The sequence below is a fragment of the Uranotaenia lowii genome, chromosome 2, assembly GCF_029784155.1.
Source record: "Uranotaenia lowii strain MFRU-FL chromosome 2, ASM2978415v1, whole genome shotgun sequence".
Classification (NCBI taxonomy): Eukaryota; Metazoa; Arthropoda; class Insecta; order Diptera; family Culicidae; genus Uranotaenia; species Uranotaenia lowii.
Window position 1 is genome coordinate 365,255,342 of NC_073692.1, and position 22,701 is coordinate 365,278,042.

General features: G+C 33.7%; 1 protein-coding gene and 2 non-coding genes across 5 annotated transcripts in view; 1 reads left to right on the forward strand and 2 right to left on the reverse strand.

Annotated features, from left to right (window-relative positions):
* LOC129749673 (protein sax-3-like) overlaps positions 1-22,701 on the reverse strand; it is an 839,575-nt gene that overhangs the window by 294,811 nt on the left and 522,063 nt on the right. For all 3 annotated transcript variants that reach the window (XM_055744711.1, XM_055744709.1, XM_055744710.1), the window contains exon 4: positions 14,410-14,703. In XM_055744711.1, the coding sequence (XP_055600686.1) occupies positions 14,410-14,703 (294 nt within the window). The remainder of the gene's footprint in view (positions 1-14,409; positions 14,704-22,701) is intronic.
* Positions 2,055-2,127, reverse strand: Trnaa-agc (transfer RNA alanine (anticodon AGC)). The gene has a single exon. It is a non-coding gene; the product is annotated as a tRNA-Ala (tRNA).
* Positions 2,571-2,643, forward strand: Trnaa-agc (transfer RNA alanine (anticodon AGC)). The gene has a single exon. It is a non-coding gene; the product is annotated as a tRNA-Ala (tRNA).

Below are 22,701 nucleotides of genomic sequence, written 5' to 3' on the forward strand. Positions count from 1 at the left end.
ACTTTTTTACATTTTTTGTGGCCATGATCTTAGAATATTTTTGAAAATTTTTTCCATATGTGCAACATATAGCTTCTAACTTCAGCTTTTTCAGGCACTAAGTGAAATTTTTTTCGAGCACTTAATAACTGATTTACAACCTTTTTCCTGAAGCATGTTTTTTCTTAAATTTTTTATTGTACTGTGAATAACTTTAAAGTTATTGATTGTAGCTGAAAACTGTCTTAGAAACATATTTGAGTCGAGTTATAAGTTTTTCAAAACTATAAATTTGGTAGAAATCGGTTGAGAAACAATGGAGTTTTAGCGAAAACGGTGTTTGCCGTCATTTGACCGCTCGCGGTATGAATAGGTATACCACATGCGTTATTCGAAAACCGTAACACTTAAAAAAAATTTAAAAACGCAAAAATACTTGCATTTCAAAAACAAAAATAGTCCTGTCGTTAAATTTGCGGAAAAACAATTATATAAGACGTAATCGTCGTTTAAAGTTCAAAAACCGTCATTTGATCGCCTCCGGTACGTTTAGCGTTAATCAAATCAACACCACTGTAACGAGCCGAACACACACACCACGATAGGAACACACGAGCACAATTCGGATCGCGCTCTCGTCGGGCGGGCTAAGCATTTCTACTCAGATTTCGTAGCACTCACGCACGAGACACGCATATGGTGAGTTCCTCTCTACCGATATAATGATGCAAAATCGCCAGAGAGATCGTTAACGATTTCTCTGGCGATTTGAGTTACCTCTCTGCCGATTCAAGTTTACCGGGTACCGGCAACTCTCTTTGTCGTCTCAGTGGCCTCCAGACTTCCTGGCTGTCGACAAACGTTCTCCAAACACTAAAATTACATTTGTTACGGTTGATTTGGCAACTTTTAGCGTTTTTGCCAGCTTTGCGTGCGAGTAGCTTGGATTTTCGCAATGCGCGAGCAAAATTTTGATACGCTGCTCTCCTTCCTTGGACGGCATTTTGACAACTGAAGAGTGAATTCTAAAATCAAAATAGGAGCAAAATTCTACACACACCCGTCTTCAAAATGAGGGGTGTACAGGTTTTTTAAATGCAAAATTGAAAGAAATACGTCAAGTTGATATTGACCAAATTTTGACCGTATCGGCCTTTAATCTCAATCAATCACCGACACTTTCCTATACCCAATCAACCAGAGAGCGTCACACGTTTTTAACGTGACGGGGCCTCCCAGGAAATACATCCGTCACACGAATATGGGGGGTCACATGACGACGAACGTGTTAAAGCTATTAGATGTTTAATGGAGATAAAAGTACATATCTTTGGCATTGAAAAACGATCAATTTTACTGAAATCACTACTGATTCCTATGAAAGAATTGCTTGAAAAGTAGTCCGTACATGCAATACAACGCTAGACATCAGTAATCTTCGATCGCTTTAAAAAACATAATCTTGGAGATGCGGGGCATCGATCCTCGTACCTCTCACATGCTAAGCGAGCGCTCTACCATCTGAGCTACATCCCCTTGATATAGTTATAAACAATCGAAAAGTAAACTGATGAATCACACGATACGATCATTTAAAGCATATAACCGTTAAACCCTTAACCGCATAATAAATCAGCCGTTTAAGTGAGCTCAACTAATTTATAACTGTAGTGAACAATTTATCAGCCTCATGAAAAATGAAGTGATCATCAAAAAGTACGACCCCCGCAAGAAAGACAAAAAAAAACAAACTACACTTAAGCGATTCGAAAACAGAACTGCATAAAGTTAGCATCAAAACTGGTAAGTTTACAATCAAATACGTTCGATAAAGAAAAGAACTGGACCGTGCTGTGGGTATTTTGGAGTGTAATTAAATTCAGTTCAGATTCAACCTGTGGTTTGTGATCTTTATTTTATTTGAATTGTCCTGATTTAATTTAGTTAGGGCGGTCGATGTTTTAACAATATTTCAATCATTGGTTTAATACATATTAATAGTATTTTTATAATATATCAACCATAAATGAATCGTTACGATACTTTTGAAGAAGGTTAATGATAAAAAGGTTTTTTGGAGATGCGGGGCATCGATCCCCGTACCTCTCACATGCTAAGCGAGCGCTCTACCATCTGAGCTACATCCCCAAGACTTAAGAAAATACAGTTTGAACTGTCTCAAAAGTCAACTCAACTTATCAATCCGACCTACTCCACCGAATCAATGAACCAAAATATCAACAATTCTATTTATATTCCGACCACACCGATCAATGAAACCAGTTCCAATGCAAGGCATTTTTTTGTCTGTGCTGCATACTGACCACTAAGAAGTGGCTTGGTTTAAGTCCATGTTTACTATTTGCTGCAGGCGAAGCATTTTTTTTCGATCACGCATAGCCTTTTTTTTTGGACGGGGTTGGCTGACATTTCGCTTACTAAGTTTGAACCGTGAGTTGACCGTGCGTGAGTGGCTAGTTCGATTTATTATTAGCGGTTGGTTATTTCGCGGTTCTAGTTTTAAGCCTCTACAACAATGTCTGAGGAAAGTTCGGTTGATTTTAGTTCATACTGAAGTCTTAGTATATCAAGGGGATGTAGCTCAGATGGTAGAGCGCTCGCTTAGCATGTGAGAGGTACGGGGATCGATGCCCCGCATCTCCAGAATCCTTTTTTCCTCAAATTAATAAGTTAATGAAATTCCATAATTGTTCTTTATGTTAAATTTATAAAATTTTGCAGAGCTCTCACTGACTACGAAAGCTTTCATTTTTTTCCAACTTCCAACTATTTTGTGCTCCATATAAGGTGACATCAACGGAGGGAACAGCGAAGAAAACTAGACCCTCAATCGGGAGCATAAGAAATCCTGTAATATATGATTATTACCGTGGTCATTACCATAAAAGAGACACATCATTCCAGGGTGCGGATTGAGCGTCTCGAAAGCTAATTGGTCGGAAGCAAACATGAACTTGATCGCATTTCTTCGACCCAGGCTTGATGGACATCGAATTGCTGCACCGGTGATGTCTCCAGATAATTAGCACCGGTTTTTTGCCTTAGTTCGAATGAATGCACCAATTTGAAACTACGCGGCGACGTCAGTCTGAAGCCAGTTCAGAAGCTGGCGTCTTGTAGCTTAAGCGTTTGGCTTCATGCGTTTAAAACTTAGAAAAGATTCCTTCCGCAGACGTGAGAGCGAGGACCTGAGATAATTATTTCTGAATAAGTTATTATTTATGCAAATCTCAGCTCGGTGAATCAGTTTCACTTTGAGGAGATTTCAAAAGAGAAGAAAATTTACCTACATATGCCTCAAGGTGTCACAAATCGTCATGTTGCACTTTGCATAATGTGTCATGAATGAAGATGTTGCCGGTTTAATATTCCACATTGATGAATTCATTATATGAAATCATAATTTTCAAGGGGTGTAAATGGCGGAAATCAGCAGTTCAATGACGTTGGAACCTCTTAGGAAAAAAAACATCTCAATCAAGCAATATTTTCAAAATTATTGAGTTTGACGCTGTTTTCAGTATTTCTCGCTGATCACAATGCCATTTACAGAGTTTGATCCCCATTCATTTTCTAGTGCTCTGACCAAATTTGAGCTCTGATTTGAGTAATTTTCCAGCGAGCACGAGAAGTTTTAATGAAAATAGTCTATTTTTCTTGAAAACTTTCGTAGAAATCATATTTGAATCATATTTGAATCATATTTGAATCATATTTGAATCATATTTGAATCATTTTTGAATCATATTTGAATCATATTTGAATCAGATTTGAATCGTATTTGAATCATATTTGAATCATATTTGAATCATATTCGAATCATATTTAAATCCTATTTGAATCATATTCGAATCATATATGCATCATATTTGAGTCATATTTGAATCATGTCATATTTGAATCATATATGAATCATAATTAAATAATATTTGAATCATATTTGAATAATATTTGTATCATATTTGTATCATATTTGTATCATATTTGAATCATATTTGAATCATATTTGAATCATGTTTGAATCATAATATATGATTAAAATTTGATTCCAAAATCATTCCAAAATGATTCAAATATGATTCAAATATGATTCAAATATGATTCAAATATGACTCAAATATGATTCGAATATGATTCAAATATGATTCAAATATGGCTGTGGCTGTGGCTGTGTGGTGGCGGCTTATAGAATACTACCACTGGGATACTGGTCCACGTCGTAAAAGGCGACTTATCCGGTACTTCCCATATGCGTTAGTCATTCTTCAAATGCGACTATCACATTGGGAGGGGGGAACCTTGGATTGGTTTCAAGCCAAGTTTCTTCAGGGAGGATTCACCAATTGTGCTTATTGCTATTAATGCGCATGCACGAGTTGTATTCTCCTAAATTTTGTAAACACCCGCTTCAAGGTGGTTCTGTGCCTGCGGGCCCCAAAGTGGGGGTAGGAGGGTGTATAATAATCCTATCTTAAGCAGAACGTTGTTAAGGTCTGCACTATAGCCAGGCACTGGTGCAAAGGGCCGTATTTTTCCTGGCAACTCGTGGGATTCAGATTAAACACACGATTTTAAAATTTTCATCCTGTATGGGGTACCCCGCTTCATGCGTCGATATGAAGGTGCAGAGGTTCTTGTGTGTGATGGAAATATGTGTGGAATTCTTTGATAGAAATGCTTTCTATTAAGGTTGCACAGATAAATCTGCAGCACAAAAGAACCGCTACACTGAACTTATGTCGTTTAATCCTTAATGGAACTGCATCAATCGCCTTGGTCCAAGAACCTTATTTCCGAAATGGAACTTTTTACTTAGGGAATTTGCTCAAACCAAACTTTACTGTGTTCAGTGTAATTGGAATGACTAATGCCCGAATAATGCCTCGTGCATGTATATTGATAAACAATTCTTTAAATGCAACACTTATACCCAATCTAACAACAAGAGATATTTGCGTCGTTCAGGTTTCGCTGCCTGATAGAAAATACGTCTACTGTTCAGCATACTCACCATATGAACAATCATCCCCTACGGATGATTTAAAAAATGTCATTTCATTCTGTGAATCACAAAATATACAGCTTGTAATTGGCTGTGATGCCAATGCCCATCATTTTGTATGGGGTAGCTCAGATATCAATCTAAGAGGCTTAAATTTTATAGAATATTTAAGCAGCACTGATTTAGAAATTCTAAATGTAGGAAATAAACCAACTTTTGTTAGGTGTGACAGAGAAGAGGTGATTGACATCACACTTTGTTCTAGAACAATTTCTCAGGAAATTTCAAATTGGCATGTGCCTAACGAAGAATCGATTTCTGACCACAGGTTTATCTATTTTGAACACTCAGGTGAGTTTTTAAAAACAATTACATTCAGAAACCCAAGAACAACTAATTGGGACCTATATTTGGAGCATCTTGCTACTAAATTTCATGGATATACACCTGAAATTACTACTCCTTCTGAGTTGGATGAAGTGGTTGCAAAAACCACCGAAATTATTTTAAATTCTTATGAAGAAGCGTGTCCCTTACGAACGTTGAAATTCAACAAAAACAGTACACCATGGTGGAACTCAAATCTCAGTAAATTACGAAAAAACTGCAGACGCTCTTGGAACCGAAGGCGCACGGAAGGTTTTGATGCGTTCAAGTTGGCTCGCAGAGCTTACCGGAAAGCAACAAGAGCTGCCGAACGCTCAAGTTGGCATAGCTACTGCACAAACATTTCAGGCTTGCACGAAGCAAGTAGGTTAAATAAAGTCTTAGCCAAATCGAAAGATTATCAGGTTTCATACCTTAAAACCCCTAGTGGTGATTATACATCAAACGACGAAGAAACATTAAGTTGTCTATTCAATACTCACTTTCCAGGATGTGTTGATCAAGATTCATCGATAGAGCCTGAGTTCTTTTCTGGAAATCTAGATTCCTTGCATTTTGCTCGGAAAATAGTTACTACAGAATCGATCAAATGGGCAATCGATGGTTTTGCTCTATACAAATCTCCTGGAAGTGACGGTTTATTTCCAGTTTTGCTTCAAAAAGGTTTCGATCATTTCAAACACATATTAAGAAAAATAATGATAAGCAGTTTTGCTCATGGATATATTCCTAAACTTTGGCGGCAGATAGCCGTGAAATTCATCCCTAAAGGGGGACGATCATCATACGACGAAGCCAAAAGCTTTCGTCCTATTAGTCTAAGTTCATTTCTATTAAAAGCACTTGAACGTTTAATTGATCATCATATCAGGCAAGAATGCCTTGTCCAACATCCGCTTAATGCGACACAACATGCATACCAAACAGGAAAATCAACATTAACTCTTCTGCACAACGTAGTACACAATATTGAAAATAGTTTTTCACAGAAAGAATCATGTCTAGGAGCATTTCTAGACATAGAAGGAGCATTTGATAATGTCTCGTTTACATCAATAATGGATGCGGCACTACTTCATGGAGTGCCTAGTGTTATAACTAACTGGATTAGCGCAATGCTAAGTAACAGGAATCTTCATTCGTCTTTAAGACAGGCTTCAATAACAAAAGTTAGCACACGTGGTTGCCCACAGGGAGGTGTACTATCACCTCTTTTGTGGAACCTAGTTGCAGACGGCTTGTTGAGAAAACTCAATGACCGTGGAATACCAACCTATGGATTCGCAGATGATTATCTTCTGCTGGTTAGAGGTTTGTGCATAAGCACATTATTTGATATAATGCAACAAGCTCTGCGCTCTGTTGAACGATGGTGTTCTCATATAGAACTGTCAGTTAATCCTCTAAAAACTAATATTATATTATTTACTAAAAAACGTATCACCCGCGGGGTGCGCCCTCTGCTGTTTTATGGTTCCGAAATCACCGTGTCTGATCAAGTTAAATATTTGGGTGTCATTCTTGACTCCAAATTAAACTGGTCTGATCACATCGAATTCAGAATCAAAAAAGCATGCATGGCCTTCGGACAATGCCGACGTGCAATCGGGAAAAACTGGGGACTCAAACCCAAACATATTCACTGGATTTACTCCACAATAGTAAGACCAATTCTGGCCTATGGGTGTCTAGTGTGGTGGCAGAAAGGAGAAGTTGCAACAGTTCGGACTAAACTAAATCACCTTCAAAGAATGTGTCTTTTGGGGATGTCCGGATCGTTCACTACAACTCCTACTGCAGCACTAGAGGCTCTGTTTTCTATCAAACCTCTACACTTGTTCCTAAAACAGGAAGCCTTCTCATGTGCTTTTCGTCTACAGGCAGTTGGTCTCTGGCTGTCAGGAAATATCGAAAGATCATCGAGTCATACAAATGTGTGGCCTGAATTAGTTAGATTAAACAAGTTTAATCTAGCGCCAAACGATTTAACACTCTCGAGTAGTTTTCCCTACATGGGGTTCAAAGTCAAATTTCCTTCTCCTCAAGAATGGTTATCAGGTTTCGTAGAGGACCAAATGTCCTCTCATATTGTATTCTATACTGACGGTTCATTATCAAACGGCCGTGCAGGTGCAGGAATTTACTGTCACGAGTTGAACATAGAATATGCTCAACCTCTAGGAAAATATTGTACAGTCTTTCAGGCTGAGCTATATGCTATTATTTATGGAGTGCAAATTGCACTTCAAAAGAAGATTATGTTCAGAACAATTTATTTCTGTTCAGATAGCCAAGCAGCTATCAAATCACTCAGTGCTTCCAGTTCTAGATCAAAACTGGTAATCGCATGCCGGAAAGCAATCGAAGAACTTGCTGAAGGCAATGGATTAAACCTTCTATGGGTACCCGGACATAAGGGAATTTTTGGAAACGAATGCGCCGACGAACTCGCTAGAGCTGGGTCGGAAAAGGAATTTTACGGACCAGAGCCGGCTGTTCCAATATCACCATGTTGGTTCAGAAACCAAATTCAAACTTGGTCCTCTAACCAGCATGAACGATACTGGGAAGAGTTGGACACTTGTCGTCAAACTAAATTATTTTTAGAAAAACCATCTCCAATCATATCGAGTTACTTATTAACTTTAAATAAATCTCATTGCAGCATCTTGATCAGAGCACTCTCCGGTCATTGTAAACTCAACTATCACATGCACAACATTCAGCGTGCTGAATCTCCAGTATGTGGTAGTTGTGAATCAGATGTGGAAGATCCCTTCCATCTTATATGTAACTGTCCCTCATTTGCCAGACTACGTTTTCGTACTCTGGGATCTTACGCTTTAAGCGAATCTGAGTTTAAGAAATTAAACTTAAAAAACATTCTATCATTCCTTACCGAATGTAGAAAAGAGCTTTAATGCTAATAATCCCTAGTGGAAAGGCTTTATGCCATCTTAAATAGATTGAATTTATTTCTTCCTTTTATAGGTTTTTCAGGTTTCTCAGGTAAATGATGAAATCTTGGATAAAAAAAGGCTAGGCACAATTTTCCCGTATGTTTGGATAACGTGCCGCTATTAAGCCTACCCCCATTCTGATACCTGATACCTGATAAATGTACAAAAAATTCACATGCTAATTGACAGTTGAAACTCAGCAGTAAATAAATAAAATTATATTTCCTTTACAATCTTTTCTCAGAAAGCCTAATTTATAACCTTTAACAACACTTAATTATCGCACCAGAACAAGCAAAGGTATTTTAGTATTTCTATAAAATTCTTTGAATCATATTGTGGTTCCCATTCAAGTTTTATCAATCATATTTGAATCATATTTGAATCATATTTGAATCATATTTGAATCATATTTGAATCATATTTGAATCATATTTGAATCATATTTGAATCATATTTGAATCATATTTGAATCATTTTTGAATCATATTTGAATCATATTTGAATCAGATTTGAATCGTATTTGAATCATATTTGAATCATATTTGAATCATATTCGAATCATATTTAAATCCTATTTGAATCATATTCGAATCATATATGCATCATATTTGAGTCATATTTGAATCATGTCATATTTGAATCATATATGAATCATAATTAAATAATATTTGAATCATATTTGAATAATATTTGTATCATATTTGTATCATATTTGTATCATATTTGAATCATATTTGAATCATATTTGAATCATGTTTGAATCATAATATATGATTAAAATTTGATTCCAAAATCATTCCAAAATGATTCAAATATGATTCAAATATGATTCAAATATGATTCAAATATGACTCAAATATGATTCGAATATGATTCAAATATGATTCAAATATGATTCAAATATGATTCAAATATGATTCAAATATGATTCAAATATGATTCAAACATGATTCAAATATGATTAAAAAATGATTCAAAAATGATTCAAAAATGATTCAAATATGATTCTAATATGATTCAAATATGATTCAAATATGATTCAAATATGATTCAAATATGATACAAATATGATACAAATATTATTCAAATATAATTAAAAAAATATGATTCAAATATGATTCAAACATGATTCAATTTGATTCAAATATTATTCAAATATTATTCAAATATTATTCAAACACAATTCAAATATGATTCAATTATGATTCGAATATTTTTAAAAAATGATTCAAATATGATTCTAATTTGATTCAAACATGATTCAAATATGATTCAAATATAATTCAAATATGATTCAAATATGATTCAAATATGATTCAAATATGAATCAAATATGACTCAAATATAATTCAAATATGATTCAAATATGATTCAAATGTGATTCAAATATGATTCAAATATGATTCAAATCTGATTGAAATATGATTCAAATATAATTCAATTATGATTCAACTATGATTTGAAAATGAATATAAAACGAATCAAATATGGTTGATATATGATTATAAAACGAATCAAATTTGATTGAAATATGATTGAAATATTATTCAAATGTGATTCAAGTATAATTAAAATATAATTAAAATATTATTCAAATCTGATTCAAAGATGATTCAAATATGATTCAAAGATGATTCAAATATGATCAAAATATGATAAAAATATGGTAAAAATGATTGAAAAATATGATTCATATATGATTCACATATTATTGAAATTTGATTCAAATATGATTCAAATATGATTAAAATGTGATTCAAATATGATTCAAATATGATTCAAATATGATTCAAATATGATTCAAATATGATTGAAATATGAATCAAATATGATTCAAATATGATTCAAATATTATTCAAATATGATTCAAATATGATTCAAATATTATTCAAATATGATTCAAATATGATTCAAATATGATTCAAATATGATTCAAATATGATTCAAATATGATTCAAATATGATTCAAATATGATTCAAATATGATTCAAATATGATTCAAATATGATTCAAATATGATTCAAATATGATTCAAATATGATTCAAATATTATTCAAATATGATTCAAATATGATTCAAATATGATTCAAATATGATTCAAATATGATTCAAATATGATTCAAATATGATTCAAATATGATTGAAATATGATTCAAATATGATTCAAATATGATTCAAATATGATTCAAATATGAATCAAATATGATTCAAATATGATTCAAATATGATTCAAATATGATTCAAATATGACTCAAATATGATTCAAATAAGATTCAAATATGATTCAAATATGATTAAAAAAATGGAAAAAAAAGATATGATTCAAATATGATTCGAATATTATTCAAATATGATTCAAATACGATTTAAATATGATTCAAATATGATTCAAATATGATTCAAATATGATTCAAATATGATTCAAATATGATTCAAATATGATTCAAATATTATTCAAATATGATTCAAATATGATTCAAATATGATTCAAATATGATTCAAATATGATTCAAATATGATTCAAATATGATTCAAATATGATTCAAATATGATTCAAATATGATTCAAATACGATTCACATATGATTCAAATATGATTCAAATATGATTCAATATGATTCAAATAAGTTTCAAATATGATTCGAATATGATTCAAATATGATTCAAATATGATTCAAATAGGATTGAAGATTGATTTCAAAATGATTCAATAAGATTAAAATTAAATTATGATTATTAAACGAATCAGATATGATTCAAATATGATTGAAATATGATTCATATATGATTAAAATATAATTCAAATATGATTCAAATCTGATTCAAATATGATTCAAATATGATTCAAATGTGATTCAAATATGATTCAAATTTGTTCCAATATGATTCAAATTTGATTCAAATATGATTCAAATATGATTCAAATATGATTCAAATATGATTCAAATATGATTCAAATATGATTCAAATATGATTCAAATATGATTCAAATATGATTCAAATATGATTCAAATATGATTCAAATATGATTCAAATATGATTCAAATATGATTCAAATATGATTGAAATATGATTAGAATATGATTCAAATATGATTGAAATATGATTCAAATTCGATTCAAATTTGATTCGAATATGATTCAAATATGAATCAAATGTAGTTGAAATTTAATTCAAATATGATTCAAATATGATTCAGATATGATTAAAATTTAATTTAAATATCATTGCAATATGATTTTAATATCATACAAATAAGCTTAAAATATTATTGGAATTTGTTTAAAATATAACTCAAATATAATTCAAATATGATTTAAATTTTTACAAATCGAATTGAAACATGATTCAATACTGATTAAAATATGATTGAAATATGATTGAAATTTGATTGAAATTTGAATTAAATATGATTTAAATTTGATCGAATATGATTCAAATATGATTTAAAAATGATTCAAATATGATTCAAGCATGATTCAAATATGATTCAAATATGATTCAAATATGATTCAAAAATGATTCAAATAATTTAAACATGATTCAAATATGATTCAAAAATGATTCAAATTTGATTCAAAAATGATTCAAATATGATTCAAAAATGATTCAAATATGATTCAAACATGATCCAAATAAATATGATTAAAATATGAATCAAATATGATTCAAATATGATTCAAATATGATTCAAATATGATTCAATTATGATTCAAATATGATTCAAATATGATTCAAATATGATTCAAATATGATTCAAATATGATTCAAATATGATTCAAATATGATTCAAATATGATTCAAATATGATTCAAATATGATTCAAATATGATTCAAATATGATTCAAATATGATTCAAATATGCTTTAAATTTTATTCACATACGATTCAAATGTGATTCTAAAATATAATTCAGTCAAGATTCAAATATGATTCAAATATGATTAAAATATTATTGAAATATTTTGCAAAGCTGTTTAAAATTTTATAGAAAACCAATCAAATGATTAGAATATGATAAAAAAATTATAAAAAAAAAATTAATTAAATATGATTCAAATTTGATTAAAATATTATTCGAATATGATTCAGTTTGGATTCAAATATAATTAAAAAATGATTCAAATATAATTTAAATATGATCCAAATATGATTCAGAAATTATTCAAACCTGATTCAAATATTTCCAAATATTATTCAGATATTATTCAAATATTATTCAAATACGATTCGAATATGATTCAAATATGATTTAAATATGATTTAAATATGATTCAAGTATGATTAAAATATGATTCAAATGTGAATCAAATATGACTCAAATTTGATTAAAATATTATTCAGAAATGTTTCAAACAATATTTATTTACATGATTTAAATTCAATTCTTTTTTTTTTGCAGCGATTGGTAGCTCTGAATTCTTACAATTGATTCGATGGTCCCATTCGAAAAACCACACATCGTTTCACTGTTTGGCTTCACCAAACCATTTCAGGTTGGAATTGGATCCAAACGCTCGAAAAATTCTGATTGACATCGGAGCTAACTCATCAAGATGCTCATTCGCATATTTGCTAGCTTTGAATGTTTGGGAAGGTAACTTAATCACCGAAAACAGGTCTCAAATACTCCTTGGGGCGTCGTTTTCTCATACGGGGGAGGCTCTGGATGCTGTGGTCGGCATAAGAATTTGTCGTTGTTCGCCGACGCCGTCGCCACCGCCGTCGTCGTCCGATGAAACCACAAGTGGGCAATTGTCACCACCTCCTTCTCCTGAAGCCCCTAGTTTGAAGATGATTTGCTGAGCAATGTCCCGAGTGGGTCCCGGTGGGAACATTATAGGGGCATTCGAAAACGACGATATGTTTGGTTCGTGTCAAAATACGGAACATTTTCATGTTCTACCTTTGCGCCGACATCGGCATCGGGCTGAAACTCATCCGTAGGCGTCCGACCGCATCATTTTGCGGTTCCAGGGTGCGTCGCCGTTTCGTTTCGTCGTTGGTTCTGGGAAATGCGATCCTCAGGCCCGCGGTTATTCAATTATGACTGATGCTATAAATCATTCTTTAATTGATTTCGGTAAACAACTCGTTTCTGTTTCTCTCCTAAGGCTGTCACTTGGAGTGACGTTAATTTCATTAGAACAATGATCTTGAGCGATGCCCCCGGGGACCGGGTTGTTGAATGCAAATGAATTGTGCTGGATCAGAGCTTTAAATTTTGAGCTCGAAATTATAATAAGTATTCTATTCCTTAAACTTAACAACAAATGCTCTGGTATTTATTTTCAATTTGAATTCTTAATTATTTTTTATATTTTATTATATTTCATTCGTATTTAAATCCTATTTGAATCATATTTGAATCATATTAGAATCATATTTGAATCATATTTGAATCATATTTGAATCATATTTGAATCATATTTGAATCATATTTGAATCATACTTGAATCATACTCGAATCGTATTTGAATCATATTTGAGTTATATTTTGAACGTATTTCAATCGTTATTGAACTATATTTAAATCATGGCTTGTGATTTAGCTCAGTTGACAAGTCAGTTACCCTCAGAGCCGATGTCCGTGAGTTCGAGCCCAAGAGTAAATATCAACAAAAACAGTTGTACTGGATAAAATTTTCAATAACTGTCTGCCAGCTGCTATGTTGATATAAAGTCGCGAATGCCATAAAGATGGTTAAACGAGTATAATCGAAACAAAAAAAAACATATTTGAATCATTCTCTGATTATTTTTCGATCATTCTTGAATCATATTTTTATCATATTTTAATCATATTTTTACCACATTTGAATCGTATCCCATTGTTCCGTATTGAATGATTTTTTTTTGTTTTGCAGATTTTACCAGAGTTCTGATAAATTTGTATATTTATGTGTCTTTTTTTTTAAGATAGTATTAATACTGACAATATCATAAAAAAACCTCTACTTAGTAAACATAAGCTAGGTTTCGGTTAAAAAATTAAGGGATAAAATGACCAACTCCCAAAAAACAAGACTTGAAAATTTCAACCAACAAATCAACTCACCTGCTATTTGCAGCGTTGCATTCCGGCTCTGAGTTGTGCCAGCCGCATTCGAGGCCACACACCAGTAAACTCCCCCGTCCTGTTCCTTTTTTCCGTGTACGGTCCTCAGGAAGAATAACGATCCGGACGGAAGCAGGACATGATTTGGCGTAAAGCGAACCGGTTCCCCGTCCTTGTACCATTCGATTTTCGGTTCCGGCTTCCCCTCGGCTTTGCAGTTCAACGTGACCGGATCGTTCTTTGGCACCAGGACATCGCTCGGGTGTTCCGTGATGCGGGGTGTCCTCAATTGAGCTGTTTTGACGGGGAAGAGAGAATGAAACGACGGGTTAGAAATTGATGGGAAACTGTCAGTGTATTGATGAGTATCGTTCAAGAATAGAAAGGAAGTGATTCCGTCCTACGGGTGAAACATTATTATTGGAAACGATATGCAAATTTGGATTAGAGGATGAGGAACATGTTATCTTCTCTGGACTTTGAGTTGTTCAGGGACTTTGGTTGCGCTAGAAATTAACTCATCCAATCTGTCTGAAATTACGATGATAGGGCTCTCTGCCAATCAAATGGCGTTAAAATGCTTTGGATTTTCCTTTTAAGAGAAAGAGTATTTGAATTTCCGATCTCTGCATTCTGCAATTTAAACTCTTAAATCAGACCGCAAAGTTTCTTGAAATAAATCTTGTAGGATAAGTACTAGAAACGCACACCTTACATTTAATTATCAAACATTAAGCAAATAAACTACGAACAGACCATAGACAGAACACAGCAATCGCTTAGACAGCTTCATTTAATCAACCATCGTCGTGTCGTCGATTCCTAAATAACAGGACCCGTACTTCTGATTCGCATTGCGTCCCAGACAAGTGGGACGTCCGCCCCATTCCGAGGCTAAGTGGCCTTGCGAGTATCACCGGTAGCCGGTAGTTTCGAGAAAATGCATTTAAGTGTAGCACCAACAACGCACTTTGAATTCTTTGGACCGGTCAGGTTCACACGGCAAAACTTACTCATAAAGCATATCTTCATGCCATTGCATTGCATTGCAAAAGCATGGACGGTACCTCTTCCAATAATGGTATCATGTTGATGGCTTTCGTTCGACGACGACGACGACGCCGCGTCGTCCAAATCTCAAGTGTGGGTTTTCGGGGCGCTATCCAATAGTCGAATCGACACATTCATGTTGCTGGCATTTGCATAACCGTCGTCGACCGTCTGATGGTTGACACAATGGGTGAAAGAGACATCAGGGTTTGATCAATTCTGGTAATTTAGAAATTGACAGGATTAGGTCTGCCATTGATGTAGGAAAAAGCTTCTTCATAAAATGGTGTTATTATTCAAAGAGCATCTTTTCTATAATCCTGATTAATCACACTTCTATCCCACTGTGCCATCTGACGGCTTCGTCGTTGCACTTGGAGTGCACTTTGTAGCATGCAGGAGACCACGCGAAGTCGCCGTAGTTATACCAACAAGCTAGTTGTTGGCTCCACATTAATCAGAACACACTCACCCAAAACCCACTTATGGATCTCAAGGAATGCACCACATAACATATCATCGTGTACTAGGAATACCAACAGCAACAACCTTCTCGAAAATGGACGGACACGAGCCGGAGTGTATAGAGATTGCGGATACATATCGTCGATATGCAATTGCGTGACCGATCTCTCGTCGTTGGCGTCTTAGTCGTCGTCAGTCATCCCACTGCACTACTGATAGGGAATGTTGGCACCGGTCCAGCCAGCATCGCAGCTCAACCTCCTGCTGTTGCTTTGGCTTTGTGAAAATTTGCATTATCTCTGTACTCCTCTGCGCGACAATTCGAAACATCGACATTTTAGTTGATGCAGCTCCTATTCGGTAATTGAAAAACGAGCTGTTTAAACCTGAATTATAATTCAAACAAGAAATCACAAGTGTTGGTTCTGTAACAACCTTACCAGAAACAACACTTTTTTTTGGTTGCTTTTACTGCCACAAATAACAACAAAATTTTAGAGACAATTCATTCGGTCCTGAACTAGCACAACGAATTTTAATTTTGTATGGGGAAACAAAACTTTTCATTCATAAATCTCCAGAGATGTACTGATGGTTTCAAAAAATATTACTTTGGATAAAAAATATTTTTAATTTTTTTTAATTTAACGTTTTTGACTGCGGTGTAACCGTAGGAAAAGAATAAAAAATCTTTAAAAACAGCTTTGCATAGTCAGGGAATTTAAATCTTTTTATATATGTGTCTGTCTGTCTGTCTGTCTGTTCTTTATAGACTCGGAAACTATTGAACCGATGGGGGAACAGGGAAAATGGGGGTATTGGAAGCCGACAAAGGTTCCTATTACGGTTTGAGACCCCTCCCTCTCACTGGAAGGGGGAGGGGGTCTCCCAAACTTAAGGCAAATGTTTTCATAACGCAAGAACCGATAAAACAAGTAGTACCGAATTTGACGTGGGGGTATTTGGGTACGAGAAATATTTCTATGACTATTAGAGATCCCTCCCCCTTTCCAATAGGGAAATTGAAAGGGAGTAGGGGGTCTCCTTTACAATTTTTACATAAGTCAAAAACTAATCAAGCCAATGAAACCAAATTTCGTATGGAATGGTATTAGGTAACGAGAAATGATTCTATGATTATGTCAGACCCCTCCCTTCATCCAGGAGGATTTAAGAAGGGAGGAAGGGGGCTTCTATACCGTTTTATTGCATAACTTGAGAAATATTCGAGCAAACGGATCCATATCTGATTTGAAAGGGTATTTGGGTACGAGAAAAGGTTCAATGAATGTTTCGTGCCCCTCCCTCCTTCCAGTGGAAAGATAGAAGGGGAGGGGGCAGAGGGCTCTTTTACAATCTTCAAAATAACTGGAAAACCAATCAAGCAAATGGAACCAAATTAATTATGGGAAGGTTTTGAATACGATAAATGATACTATGACCCCTTTGATCGATTTCGATACTATTGGTCACCCTGATGTGATACTTAAACGCCCTAAGGTATACTATCCAGCCGAAAAATTTAACCATTGCCATATGTTGCCAAATTTTTTATTCTATTGTTAAGTGTGTGTATTGTTTTAATTTGCAGGAAAAGTTAAAATTTTAAATGGAGACGAAATAAAATTTCTCTTTTCTGCTAGCTGTTCGCGAAACAACAAGTGTTTTTTGTTCTTCCGAAATAGTCCGCCAAAACACTCTTGGTTCTTCCAGTTGAAAAATTTTAAGGGGAGAGGATGCTCCCATACAGTTTTTTACATTACTCGAGTCGAGAACTTATCCAGCAAATGGAACCAAATTTGGGTTGGAGACTTTTTAAGTACGAGGAATGTTTCTTTGAATATTTAGCACTATTGCTTCCTTCCTGTGGAGAGATAGGGAGGAGAAAGGGGGGTTCCTTTAGAATTTTTCGCATAACTTTAGAGATTTTCAAGGAAATGGATCAAATTTGGCATTGACGGGCATTTGCATACGAGAAAAGGTTATATACTTATTGGAGACTCCTTCTTCCTTCAATGAGGGATAAAGTTAGGGAAGAGGAGAACTCCCATACAATTGTTCCGCATAGACCAAGAACTTATCTAACAAATGGAACCGAATATGGCATTGGAAATCATTATGGTACGAGAAATGGTTCTATCATTATTTGAAACACCACACTTCTGCCAGGAAATACTCAAGGAGGGGGCTCCAATACAATTTTGTTGGTATAACTAGAGAAGTAATTAAGCAAATGGAATCAAATTTGACATGGTATTTAAATACGAGATATGTTTTAATAAATGCAACAGACCCTTCTGTCTTGCAGTGTAGAGAGGGGAGAGACGGAGAAGGTTATATTGTTTAAGAACTTTCCAACCAAATGGAACCAAATTTGTTATAATAAGGTTTTGGATTACAACTAAATTTGATCCCTACCTCTTTGCAGCAGTTGCAGATTTGAAGAGGTAAGGGGGGGCCTTACTTTAATCTCGAAAATTTATCAGGTAAATGGAGCAAAATGTGCAGTTATTTAGAAACTAAAAATATGTCGTGAACCCTTTCTGCATTGGATGGGGCAAAGGCTGAGGAATTCATACCAGTAAGACATACATTTTGGCAAAGTTTAAGTACCCATGTGAAGCTTATGAAACAGAGCAAAAATTGCAAATCTTTTAAAACTTACTTAGAAATCAAGTTTTAGAAAATTAGATTTAATCATCTTTGTTATGCAATTCTAGATGCTTCGAAAATCTTCAAAATTCAAAATGTTGAAGCTCTCATTTTAAAGCGGAAACCGTTATTTGATTCGAATTGATTCCAACAATAAAAACCAAATTTCGATAAATTCCTACCCTACACCTATTGATTTTTAGAAGGTGTAGCAAAGCACACCGGGTCAGCTAGTGATTTATAAAACTTTTGTAAAAACATTTCAAGAATTATTTAAATCTCTTGCAAGCAAAGTCTGCAATTTTAAAATACTTTCCAGTGGATTCAGATTTTTTTTAAATTGGAATAGATATAACCTTTTCCATGAAATGCTAAGCTGCTTGTCAAGTTGGTAAAAAATCTAGCTTAGAATAGTCAAAACCAAAAATCAAAGACCATTTCAAGTTTATTTGAATTTCCTGGATAATTCAATGTGCAAAAATTTCTTCTTCCATACAAATTTCAGTACAAAATTAAAACGCTTAGCGCTATTTCTGGAATCAACCAAATCATCTCAAACTTGATACCGAAGCTTGGTGAGCCAAAAGGCATAGAATAATCATTAAAATTATATGGGGGCCAAAAGTAATTTTTTGCAGCGATCTATGAACAGCGTAACATTTAAAAAGGGCGAAACAGCCAAATGTAAACAAATCGAGTTAACGATCACTCCGGATGAACGCGATTGCACTTCACCTAATAAACGTGGTTACATCTTAAAAATTCTTTAAACTTTTGAAATGAGTTAATCACAGTAAATTTATTTTTATAAAAATATTTTATCGACTATATCGGTGAAATTTTATATTCTTTGAGAAAGAATAAATCTAGCTGAAAACATCGAAATAAATTAAAAATTTAGGACACATTATTTTAAAAGGTTAATTTAAAAATCGTTATTTCTAAGATTTTGATGAAATAATTGAAATAGTGTTTATTGACAAAATCTACCTAGCTTATTGTATGACATTTTTCATGCTTATCATGCCATTTGATAATTTTGATCTGGTGACCCCATTTTATGTTTATAGAGACACAGACGTTAAAAAATGTATTGTAAATAAAGTAGTGTGATCATTCCCAGAGTCTCGTTCATGTGGACTAAAAAGAAACCTATGGAAGTATGAAAAAAGGGGTAATTAATCTCAACCTAAAATAAACCTCACATTTAGCAAAGTGCTGAAATGTGTCTTGACACTGGATTTATGTAAATAGTTATAAAACTTAAATTTAATTGAGACAAGAGTAAGAAGGACAAAAAATATTGCTTCCAAAGTTTTTTTTTTACTTTAATTTATATTATTGCTTATTCTAAATTAATATTAGATACAGTCAAACGGGGCATCATGCAACAGCGGGGTTAGATGCAACAACCACACTGAATCAATTTTAAATGTAATTTATTCTAATAAAGTTATCTTTTAATGATTACAACATGATGATGAAACAATTTCTCGCATCTTAAGCTAGTTTTTTTAAATTATTTTTATTTTAAAATAAAATTTGAAAAATCGAGCAATAAATGTACAAATTTTAACAATTTTCGATTCCGAAAAAACTTTACCCAGTATGACCCATTGGCTTGATAATATTACCTACAAGCTTTTAACTGGTTTCCTCACGCTATACCAACACAATTGGTTTAAAAATATTTTTCGAACAATCACCCTATTTTTTTTATAAATGTTTTTATAATTCAGTTAGGTGTCTGGGGTCGAATGCAACAAAATGCAAATCAAAGAAACACCTTGTAAATCTCGTTTCCATGTGCTGGAATATGAATGTTTTGCATCACGTGTTTTTAAACATTGAAATTTCATTCATCAAAACATTTATTATTTTATTTATTATTTTTATGATTTCAGCTTTTAGATTTTTTTGAAGTATTATTTAACCCGTTAATATATACAGCATCCTTATTTTCAGAAAAAATGTGAAAATTAGATTTTACAGACCAAAAAATTACTGCAATTGATGTTTTCATGCGTAATGGTCTTCAAAGCATCGCAAATTTATTAAAAACTATAAATTTTCATACATGTTCATAAGAGTTTTCATTAAAAACAAAGTTTGTTGCGAGTTACCCCATTTCCTAAGGAGGGTGAAAATCGCATGTTTTTAGAAAATTTAAAAATAACTAAAGAAACCAATAATTTTCCTAACTACGCCAATTGGTTGTCCCACCATCTTTAAAACTTTTGATGCATAAGGGGTAGGATTAACTGTGAACATAAGTTTTTTAGAAGCCATTGTAGTAGAAAATTGTTGCATGTTGCCCCAGTTGACGGTATACTTTTTTACTATTCCTTTATGATTTGTTCAAGATTTTTTGTAAAATATTTCCTTTTATTTTCACAGTTTTCTTTTACATTTTTAAGGAAGTAAAAAAATAAAATACAGATTCAAATTACCCTTGCAATACACTAAAAAAACAGCCCTAGAAAATGCATCTTCGAGTTGCATTGGGTTATAAACCATTTTTCCGGAATTTCCTTTCGGGAGATTCAGTGTTCAAATCAATACTCCTCTCTGTTACGATCTACGTTTTTTTTTTGCAAGAAGTGAAAACCTTCAACAAACATGCGAACATTAAAGTGGACGCTTGACTTGGCTCTTCCGAGAAATAAGCACCGGCTATTTATTCTGCTCCCAAATCCAATTTAAAAGTTGCAATTTTATCATTTCGCCATCGCACTCTCGGGCATTGCCGAATGGAATTCGACGATTCCCTTTCCCAACAACAACAACTGCAGCCAAAAGAAAATCAAACTTACCACATTTTGCGCAACCAATGGGGAGTCAAAATTGGAGAGGTAAAAACGATTTTTAAGTCCTAACTTCCTTCCCCCCTGGGCCCGTAAGAAAGAATACAAGTTTTTGCTTGGCTGCATCAAACGATTTTCCTTCGCTTCTTTGAGGGAGGAAAGGAAATTGCATCTTTCTCTAGATTTTTTTTTTCGTCTAACGGAAAACCCACAAGTTGCAGGCCAAAAGTTGAACTTGTATGCAATCCTTGCGAGAATTTTTCCTGGTGTCTGGCGTTTTTCTAAGGTCTCAAGGTGGGTTTTCCGTTTTCTTTTTTTTGGGCTTAGTTATATATCATTTGATGGGGCAGGTTTCGCGGATAAAAAGTTTTGCTTGGGTGGAAAAAGAATTGAAAAATAATAGTTTCCGGGGTCTTTGAGGTGCTTGAAAGTTTAATTTCCTCTCAAAAAAATATCAAGGAATGGATTTCCCTTGTTGCTCAGCAAGTGATTCGAGTTTTGTTAAAACACTTAGATGATTTTTCAATGAATTAGTGACAAAAATAGTTTAACATTGTTGAATGCTTTTAAATACCAAATTTCCAAAATTCATAGAGAATATGCCTGTGGCAGTAGACATTTTACAGCCATTTGGTGCAATTTTTTTATTCTAATAGATAAGTTTTAAAATATTATACATATGCATTTCCTCACCGTTTCCATTGAACGAAAACCCACAACTCTTCGAAAAATGTATGAAAAATTGCACAGCAGGAAGACAGATTGTGTTTTCTCGAAAGTAAAATTTATGCACTTGTTTCCCTCTGGCTTTGAAAGACAGATGAATTCCAAAACTTAAAAATAAAGGAGACAACGTAAAGTACGGGAACTTTATTGTCACTCTTAATAGGTCTGTGAGAAAGGCAAAAAAAATGACCTTTCTGGTCTCATAATGCCTTCGTAAATCAAATGAATCGCAATAAACACACATTAAATACCCACAACACCTCAATGATGCATTCAACATGTTGATGCAAATATAAATGAAACATAATCGTGAATAATAACAACTCTACACTACCAGTTCACGACCCACAATCACTAGGATCAGTCAATTGATGAGCATTAAAAACAATTCCAACTTGTTTGTGACATCGTCTTGAGCGCATGTTTTTCTCACAAACCTCCCACACATGCAGGAGGTCTTCACGCAGCTGATTAGCCATTGACCCTGTCTTTTAGTAAGACCCCTCCAGCTTGCGCGAAACAAACGCGTGCGACTCGCCATTCCTGTAAGATACCATCATACCATCAACAACCCATTAGCAGTGCGCTGTAGCTT